The sequence below is a fragment of the Castanea sativa genome, chromosome 2, assembly GCF_040712315.1.
Source record: "Castanea sativa cultivar Marrone di Chiusa Pesio chromosome 2, ASM4071231v1".
Taxonomy (NCBI): domain Eukaryota; kingdom Viridiplantae; phylum Streptophyta; class Magnoliopsida; order Fagales; family Fagaceae; genus Castanea; species Castanea sativa.
This window is the reverse complement of record NC_134014.1, coordinates 43,362,048-43,372,228: the sequence shown is the minus strand read 5'-3', so window position 1 is coordinate 43,372,228 and position 10,181 is coordinate 43,362,048. Positions and strand designations below refer to the sequence as shown.

General features: G+C 36.1%; 1 protein-coding gene across 2 annotated transcripts; it reads right to left on the bottom strand.

The window, feature by feature from the left end:
• Positions 1 to 9,534, bottom strand: LOC142625724 (filament-like plant protein 7). 2 transcript variants are annotated; one of them, XM_075799423.1, is made up of 7 exons: positions 9,326 to 9,534; positions 9,117 to 9,232; positions 8,216 to 8,363; positions 6,662 to 6,806; positions 2,689 to 5,185; positions 2,496 to 2,586; positions 1 to 774 (listed from the first exon to the last, which is right to left on the bottom strand). In XM_075799423.1, exons 3-7 carry the CDS (start codon positions 8,312 to 8,314, stop codon positions 283 to 285), a joined length of 3,324 nt encoding a protein of 1,107 aa, XP_075655538.1. In that variant the 5' UTR covers positions 8,315 to 8,363; positions 9,117 to 9,232; positions 9,326 to 9,534; the 3' UTR covers positions 1 to 282. The 2 variants fall into 2 exon arrangements, with proteins under 2 accessions (XP_075655538.1, XP_075655539.1); XM_075799424.1 differs by having other exon boundaries at positions 2,526 to 2,586.
• Between the last annotated feature and the right edge of the window lie 647 nt (positions 9,535 to 10,181).

Genomic DNA, 10,181 nt, shown 5'->3' with positions numbered 1-10,181 from the left:
TGATAATTAAACTTGGCCCATGTCAATTTTATCACCTTTAGGAACATCTTCAATATGCAGTAAACCTTATAATGTCCTGGCATCAGTTCTATATACAACATTAATACACACAACATGCAAAACTCTCACTCTCGCTCTCTTTCTCATATGTTTAATAACAGCCAAGACTTATTAATTCCCAATTCCTTTACAACAAATCGAAAAACTATGATAAAAAATAAAAATAAAAATTTGAACACTGATCACCAAGCTTGCCATCACCTTATCAGTACTGTGATGTTGTCATGGGGCAAACGGAAGAGTTGTTTTCTTACTGTTACCTTTTCTCTTTCTCCACAATAGCTTTCTCCACAAATTCCCACCTCCTCGTTTCTTGCTAGGCACAATTGCCAAAGAACCGCCCGTAGCATTGTCATCCTCATGTTTAACACCATTTATAACAAGAATTTTTTCAAGATGCTGGAATGACCCAATGTCTTTTATAGTGGAATTGCCATTGATTTCTTTGATCTTTGGAGATCTTACTTTAGCTGCAGCATCATCCTCTGCTAGCATCTGATCGAGTAGAGAGGAGTGCTGGTTCATGCTCCTGTCCTTGGGTGGGGTTGGGGCTGTGGTAGTGGTGGTGACAATTGTGTCAGTGGGGTTAGCTATGACCTTGTCAAAAAGGGCTGCTTCCCTTGGTGAGGCTAATGCCTTCAATTGCTTGCCCAGGTTTAGGATAGTCTCCTGGCACTCTGCCAACTTTTCTGAAGCAGTTGTGATCTCCCAATCCTGCACAATTGATCAACAGCCCCTCACTCAAAACCAAGTAAGATGTGTAAAATGTAACTAAGCACTAGTAAGCAACTCTTCAAAATTTTCTAAATTACAATGGCATTGGTCAGAGTGATACTCATTGAATACATTACAGTAGGTTTTTTTTTTCTGCCTTCATTTATTTATATTTTACATGAAGTCCTCTCTTTTCAACACTCCTTCTGCCCTAATATAATAAAAGGCAGGTGTACAGCAGACCTAGCAGATGACATAGATTCTGTTTATTTTCTATGGTGTTAATCATATGGAGAAATCAAGTTTGAGAAGTTCAGTTCAATGCCAATCCTTTCAGCTACTTAGTTTTTTTCTGCAGGTAATTCCCACATGTAAGGATTCATACAGCATTGATCAATTTAATTCATTTTCTGTACAAGGAAAATTTAAAACAAGCTCAAGCAACGAAGGGTGGGAGAACTTTTCTAAGCATCTGTCTTTCGTAGTGGGTGATGGTACTCATATCCTCTTCTAACATGATAGGTGGGTTGAGGACAACACCCTTAAATTTCTCTATCCTGAGCTTTATGAGTTCTCAGATGACAAGAAAGCTTGTATTTTTTATGTTTTGTGTCTTCAGGAGGGGGGAAATGTTAGAGTTTGGAATTGAGATTTTATAGGGATTTTCAAGACTGAGAGCTAGATGCAGCTTATTCTCTTCTTGATTTTATCTAATCTCGTATTCCTCAGGGTGTAGGGAGTGATATTATTTATTGGCGCCTTAAAGGAAATGGTAACTTTGACCCTTGGTCTTTCTACCATGAGATCTGGGATGCTCAGAATTCTTTGTTCCCTTGGAAGGGTGTTTGGAAAACTAAGGTTACTAAAAGAGCGGCTTCTTTTTGTGGACAATTGCTCGTGGTCGGATTCTTACTTTGGATAATCTCATACTTAGGGGTTGCTCATTGGCAAATCAATATAGCGTGTCATTGTAATGGGGAATCTGTGGACCATTTACTTCTTCACTGTCCAGTTGAACGCTCTTTATGGGTTTTTATGGGTTTTTATGCTTCAAGTTTTTGGCATTCAATGGGTCACACCAAGCTCTGTGGTGGGGTTGTTATTTTGTTGGCATCATTGGCTTGGGAATCATACTTCAAATATTTGGAATTTGATTCCAGTTGTTTGATGCGGATTGTATGGGTTGGAACGAAATCATCGCTACTTTGAGAACACTGAGAAGACATTGAAAGAGTTAAAAGTTCTATGCCAACATAGTCTTTATTATTAGTCTAGGTGCTGGGGTTTTACAGATTGTTCATCTCTTTCAGAGTTTATGGTTTCTCTTAGAATAGCCTCTTGATTTCTTTTTCTTTGTTGTTTGATGTTTACCTGTGTTCATCATCATGAACAATTTGTATTTTTCCTTTCTCTTTTCATCAATAATATTACTCTAATTATCTATCCAAAAAAAAATCTCAAACAATTCACACATTATGCTCTAGTAGGAAAAGCACATTATTTGTTAATAAAAACAAGGTAATTTTGTTGTCCGATTATATTCTCTATATGCAACAAGAAAATTTTGATGGTCAAATACCCTTTCAACATTGCAAATGCTAGTGAAATACGTATGTAAAAAATTCAAAGAGTGTTAACATCTACAGTGAGACAGCTTCAGTTATCAAATAATTAATAGATTGTAACACTGCAAACAAAAATAAAAAGTATTTCCCCACAACCTTAGTATCAGGAACACTGTATGAACTTACAGTCCGAAGTTGCTTTTCTTCCTGATTGAGGTCATGCTGCGGGCTTTTCTTCTTTGTAATGCTGAAAATATATCAGATACAAGGCATATCTTAATAATTCAGAAAAATAGAAGTGATAGTCATTATATTTCAAGGAATTAAAATCATTAGAAAAATAAAGAACCTTTCAAGCTGGAGCTGCAGTTCAAGACATGTGGCCTCCAATTCTTCACAACAGCTATTTTTATTATCCAGCTCCACCTCTAGTGATGAAAGCTTATGCCAAGCCTCATTTAATTCCACTCTGGCTGCTGCAAGTTGTCTGTCTAGATCTTCATTCATCAACTTTTGGCCTTCAATGTGATCCTCAATCCTTCCTTTCGATTCTTTTAGAGTTTCCAATTCTGTTTGCAAGTCTCCAATGGTTTTTTCTGATTCAAGAAGTTTATTCATCAGGGATTCACTCTTTTCAGTAGCAGACCAAAGCCTCCCTTCCAAGTCTTTCTTTGCAGATTCCAAATTCATAACTTCATCTCTCAGTTTCCTATTTTCTTCCCTCACATTATATTGAAGCTCTTCCATATGAATATGATGGCTGTTTGAAGCAGCAATCATAGGCAAATATGATGACTGTTCTCTGGGAACACGTAGTTTATCAGCTTCAAAAAAATGACCAATCGTTCCAACTTCTGCTTCACTTTCACTTCGTGATTCATCCCAATCACAATGCTTTTTAATCTCATCCCTCATGCTTGAAACATCTTGTAGGGAAAAGCAATGATTCATAATCCAGTCTAAAGCAGTAGTTACTTCTTGGGCAAATTTGTCTATGTTAGCCTTTCCATTCAACAGATCATAACAACTATGAATAAATTGCTGTAAAACAGCACTGAGTTCAGAAGTTTTCCACTGGAAAACCCGCGCCATGTACCCTGTAGGTGTTTCTAAATTGTTGTTGGAGAAAATGTTCCCATCCTTTCTGGACAAGGCCTCAGGGTTATCATAATCCAGAGATGGCAAACTGATCCCTTCAATAAGCTCAATTAGTTTGCCTATCGACTTACCCAAATCCGAGTGCAACTGCTGGTTGCTCTTTTCTGTCAATGAGACATCAACGTGAGATACACCACCAGGTGAATCCATCACAGAATGTTTTTTTGATGGCTTCCATGAGATGTAGCCATTTACATGTGGGGAATTAGATGCATCAGGATTGTTTGAACTTTTCCTTGCATCAACAACTTCTCTGGGGCTTGAACAATTTATATACACCAAAGCTGCTCTAATATCCTCAACTATTTCATCAGGGTCTCTCTGTGTAACACTTTTTTGCTCCAAAACCACTTTCAGAATATCCTGCAGCCAACCAGGAACTTTACCAATTAATGTATCTTTGAACCTGATTTCCTGGTTTGACACAATGAAGCCAGATTCAGAGTCAGAAATTGGAACTATCTCCCTACCCTTTAACTCTGAAGAATCCTTATTTAACTCAGTTTCCAAGGGCTGAGAAGCATGAGAATCTCCAAAAGGTTTATCTACAGATACTAATGCTAATCTTTCCATTTCAACAAAGTCATCCATCAGATTAATGTCTGCAGTTCCAACAGTTTTAGATGATGGTGACCCCTTTTGTTTACCATTTTTAAAGTGCTCCAGTTCTGAAATCAAAGCAGAAGCCCATGATTCAGCACAGCTAACCTTATCATCACTGCCAATGTCAGAAATTGATGCCAGAGAGAGCTCATGAGACATACGACTACTCCTTGTTAGCTCCATAATTGTCTGACCTTTTGACACTTCTTCAAGCTGCAACTCACCTTGAGATAATTTGGAAGCTGAGCGACCATGCATGATCCTTGAGATTTGGAGTTCATTTGCATTTTTATGAAGGGCTTCCTTGAGATTCTTGTTTTCTTCTTCCATAGCACATAGTTGCTCAGTCAGAAAACCAATCTTTCTATTGGGATTCTCGGGAGAGTTATCAATCGCAGAGTCAACCATGAAACCCGTTGTATTCAAATTTCTCCTCCTCATTTCAGCTGAATCCTTTCCCAGCAATTCAACTTCATTTTTCATTTTTGCTAAAGCAGCAGGACCTGGCAAACGCTTCCTGACTAGGAGACGCAACCTCTGACACTCTGATTCTAACTTTGCAATTTTCTTCACACTCTCTAGGTGTTGCTTGTGTGATGCATCAGCTGTTCGACGATTAAATTCTCTCTCCTCGTTTCGGATTTCAAGCTCCTTCTCAAGCACTCGAACCTCATACTTAAAAGAAGCATTATCTTTCTCTGTGGATTCTAATCTAGTCATTAGAGCACTAAAATCTGCCTCCAACTGAGTCAACTGTCTATTAACATCTTCGATCAACTTTTCCTTCACCAGGAGGGCCTTGCTAAGCTGAGAATTTTCAACACCTATTTTGGCAAGCCTTTTACTTGTCTCTGATAACTTCTCCTCTAAAACTGCCTGGGTTTTTTCAAATTCCTTTGATGTCTTCATAACAGCATCATGAATTCTTTTCTCCTGCTCATCTCGAACAAAACGTAGCTGTTGCATACATTCTTTAAGTGCTGCATCCAGATGAGCTAATCTTTCTTCACCAACTACCCTCTGCAGTAAAGCTTCTTCTAATTCTCGCTTTAGAGACACCACTTCTGCTTCTGCCTTCTCCCAGCCTACATAAAAATTATTTAGCAAAGGATCACTTTGCTGTCATATGAAGACATAATTTAACCAAGTGCATATCATAAGGTGAGTGGTAATTTTGCAACCCATAACTTTTTTGTTATGCATGAATAATCTTAAGACAAATTACATTTTAACCTAAGTGGTAACAAAAACCCTAGAGTCTCAAATCTTGCATTTAAAACCACATACTTTCTCAACCATAAAAAAAATGGGCCCGTCCAGTTTTCCCATAATGCTGTCCAAGAGGCAAGCACACATAACCCCCTTAACTTAAAAACAATGTCATTTGTGCCTAAAGAAAAGGCACATCAAATGCCCAAACAGGGAAAAAAATTTCACAACCACCACAATCAAAACACATCTATGGCTCCATCCCCAAAAGAAAAGGCACATCAAATGCCCAAACAGCCAATCATCTCCACACCAACTGGCCTAAGGGCCTCACAACAACTCCCATGCGCCACCTCACTCAAAACCAACCAAGCCCAATCTGCCTCACCCAAAACTCATTGCTAAACCAAGGCCACCATCACTGACCATAAAACATAACACATACACAGCCAGCTGCCAGTTATTCCAAAACCAAAACAACATCGGTTAGAAAAATGAAAAATTCAACATTCTTTTCTTTGCCTTTAATTTTCTTGGAAAACAAACAGAAAGCGAAATCCATAGCCAAAACGACAATGTATCAAAGTGAACGATAAGAATTGTGTGTGTGTGAGAGAGAGAGAGAGAGTGAGAGAAATAAAATCATCTCAGTCTGGAGAACCTCCCATTATTCTAATGATATGGTGATTCTTGTCGTAAGAGAATTGGGAAATGGAGTAAAGCAATTGTGAAAAGCATTCAACATTTTGTTGTGTACTGATTGGGTATAAGGGGGGGTGGGGGTTTACTGTTTAGATTTTAAATGGTCACAGAAGTGGCAGCATCCTAATATGTTGCCCCAGGATACATCTGAACCTTCTGCAACTTTACTTTGGTTGGCTATGGTCTTCCTCAGAATGAGGAAATTGAGAGATGAATGGGTGGAATTGAGAGAAGAATGGGTCAGCAATGAGAAAGGAAAGGAGGAAGAGGAGAAGAGAAAGTGTTTTCTCTTTTTTTTTTTTTTTTTTTGGTTGCTAGGATTTTTTTTAATAAGTTCCAAAACAACATCATTTTAAGTTGAGGGTCCGATATTAATCTTTCTAAAACACACTATTTACAATTTTTCATGTGCTCAGACGTCAATAAGGGAAAATTTGACAGAAGGCGATTTTCATTACAATTGAGAGAGTCAGAGGTTTTAAGTGTAAGATTTGAAACTCCAAGGTTTAATTTAAAATCACCCCAAAAACTATATAAATTAAAGTACAATTTTTCCAAAATTTTATTTCAATAAAAGTACACAATGCAGCCAATAAGTTCCCTGCAAAGTACAAGGGAATCTAGAATGGGGAAAAACCACAGTATATCACCTGCAATTGCTTCCTGCGCCATCTTTGCATGGTCCTTCACAAGTTCATCTTTAGCGTCACACTCAGAGAGGGCTGAAGAAAGCTTATCATTTAAAATTCTAAGGTCTTTCTCCAATTTGGCTTTCTCGGTCAGAAGTGTCTGTATCTGAAGAAAGGGAAAAAAAGGATAAGGTGCCACAAATGCCTCAAAGTACATTAAAAAGTTTCCAAATGAAAGACAAAGACACATAGAAAACACTCAAAAATCTGCTCAAGTAGGAATGCCTCTTGGGGAATCACTTTTGAAGTTTCTTTGCCCATACTAGCAGGCACAAGCTTCTTGATAATAGTCACTAGGTTGTGATCCTCAAGAGTCAAAATCTCGTAAAGCTTAGGCATCCCAGAAGGCTAGAACCACACAGGGGAAGCATATTCAGTATCCATAGGAAGCTTTTCCATGTACATTTCATCTTTTGATTGACTTTTGTGATAATTTTAACCAAATCAGGAGTCTTAGTTTGTAATAGAGAATGATCTGAAAAATGCTAATGTTTCTCCAAGGACAATTGTTGACTTAAAAAGAAACTTTGGTTATTCAGATTTCAGATACACTACTTCAATCTTGTAATATACTGGGTTTTTTATAAACCTCTGTTTAAACCAATATTTCTACTATGAATTACATTTTGGTATTAGCAAAAGGATGGGCACATTATAAAACAAGCTTTTCAGCTACAGCCTCTAACCAATCTGGAAAATTAATCTAAAAGCTAAAGGCTTCAAGGAAAAACATGCAGATGAAACGTAGTCAACTCTGGTATTCCAATTCAAATGTTTGTCATTCTGACCCTATTCCCGTGTAGAATATTTAATAGGCAGAATTTGAAACCTGATTTTTTCAACTCCATTGAGTAAAACAATTCCTTATTTATTTTTTCCTTTCTAGTCCCCTCTTGATGCATAACTATTTATTGTGTTAATTGGCACTCCTTACAGCAGTATAGCAATTTATTTTCCTTTATTTTAATTAAAAACTAGAATATAAACTCATCTGGCAGCTGACATTCAGCTCCTTAATAAAATGAAAAAAATCAACTAACACATAATAATCTCATTTCAAAAGCTTGTTCACTAAATTTCCATCATACTCAGGCAAGAAGCCTTTTCCAGTGATAATATAGACAGTCTAAAGAGTATTTAAGCTTTCATCTGTTGAAGTCCTACTGAAGTTCAACTCGACCTTTGACCAATACACATTCGAGCGAGGACTTCCTCACTATATAAGACAAAAATAGGACTATTTAAGATTTATAGCTAAAGCATTAGACTTAAAACATGTTAAGATGAAGTGCAGTGTGCCTCTGATGTGATGAGAAAAATATACTGTGGAACTCACTAAGCCATGAACTTAAAGAATGACATCATATGAAGAAGATCAACATGTCATATTGCTAGTAATATTAGTGACTGTTAAATTACCAATTTTTCCAAAAGTTTAAACTATTGGGATATGGTAAATTTCATTCATTTAACCGCATACTTCTAACAGTGACAAAGAGATAATGACTGAATTACCTCTTCTTCATTTCCTTTTAAAGGGGTGTTTATATTATCTGTTGAAAGAACAGTCTTCTCTGAAGATTTCTTCCTCCAAAGCCATGCCTTGTTGTCCATTATATTGCCAAGTCCAGATAGGATAGTATAGGGACTTTATATGAGGAATCTGCATGGAAAAATAAAAGAAGACCAAACTTATAAGTTATAACTCTAATTTTATATCAGTTACTACTGCTGAGCATAAATTCATATATCTGTACAAAAAGATCCGGTCACGAAGAGAAGTTTTCTTGATCGAAAATTAAACAATCCACCATGATGTTATTCTCCTTATATTTTATATCTTCTTTTTGTAATTTTTTATTTATTTAAAAAGTGCAAAGGGTGCTGCCCAAGTACACAAGAAACATAAAAGAAAATTGCATATCCGTCAAAGAATGAAAGGGAGAAATAATTTTCACGAACATAACCAATGCACTAATTAAACAACCACTCACTACATTTGGAAAAAAAAAAAAAAAAGGAAGAAGAAGCAAACGGCTATGAAAAAGGGCATAACTATTCTTCTACTCTAACCCCATTTATAGAATAACACTGTTTTACTTCTTACCACTCAATTTTTCAAATAAAATTAGAAATCAAATGAAACTCTCTCTCTCTCTCTCTCTCTCAAAGATTCAACAAAATTTAACAGACAAACTCAAATGAAGTAATATTGCATCAATGAATGTATAGTCAATTAGCTTATCACTAACAATCAGGTAAAAAAAACTGAGGAATCTCACATTGCAATGGTAATTAAGAAAAAAAGCAAAACCCAGAAGCAAAAACTAAATACAGTAATAGCTAGCTAGTTTACCTCCCAATTTATTTATTTTTTTCAAATTAAAAAAGACACCAAAAGTTAGATTTACAACACCTCCAAGTTAAAAAAGTCAATGGAGCAGTAAATCTGAAGGGTCTCTCAACTCAGAAAATGAAGAAGCCACACCGGGTGTTATTTACTGTGCATGAGGGCTTCAATGCAAGAGAAACCTGAATAAACAAACTGGCAATTCAATAAAGCAATGAAGAGAGAGAAAGCAGAGACATGATTAGCATCAACAATGTGCGTGTGTCAGTACTCACTTCCGATCCCAGCTTGCACAGAAATGGCACAGAGAGAGAGAGAACGAAGCAAAGCAACACCAACAGAGAGAGAAGAACTCGCAGAGAGCTTTTCTAGAAGAAGAGAGGGTATAAGTGTGTTTGGTAAACAGGAAAAGTAAGAAGTGGGAAAAGTAGAAAAGTGGCAGCAGAGTAGAGAGAGAGAGTGTGTGTGTTTTTTTTTTGGAGTAGAGAAGTACGGAGGAAGAGTTCGGAGATATTTATTTTATTTTGATTTATTTTTGTTGTTTTTGGCAAAAGTGTCGGCTTGGATCTGTCGACACAGATGTACCGTTTTACATGCGTAGTCGTTCAAGGTTTTTTTTTACACGATTCGTTGCGTTTTTTTTTTTTTTTTTTTTTTTTTTGGCTTTTGCTTTCGCTTTCGCTTTGTTACGACGGACCGGAAGATCGTTAGTCTTTCTCCACCTGTCAATTCTCCCACTATCACTCTCTCTTATATTAACAAAGTTTTTTTTTTTTTTTTTTGATATGTGGAGATACTTACGCTTTAATAAAATTTAACTGTTAGTTCATTAGTTTCATTAATGTAATAAAATTAATAATAACAATTTAATATTTCATCAAAAAAATGTAATAAATTAGTAATAATGTATATTGAGTAATTAGTAAGTATAATTAATCAAAAATCTTGTGATTCACTGACATTCCATTTAGAGAGATAAGATTCAAATTCTCCACCCCTTTATTGTAAGAAAATTAATAATAATCCTTATGGAATAAATATATTAAATCTTACCAAAAATTGTTCAACAAAAAAAACTTACTAACAAGATATTTATTTAGTTTTGTGATATTGCCTTTTTTTTGTTTTTTT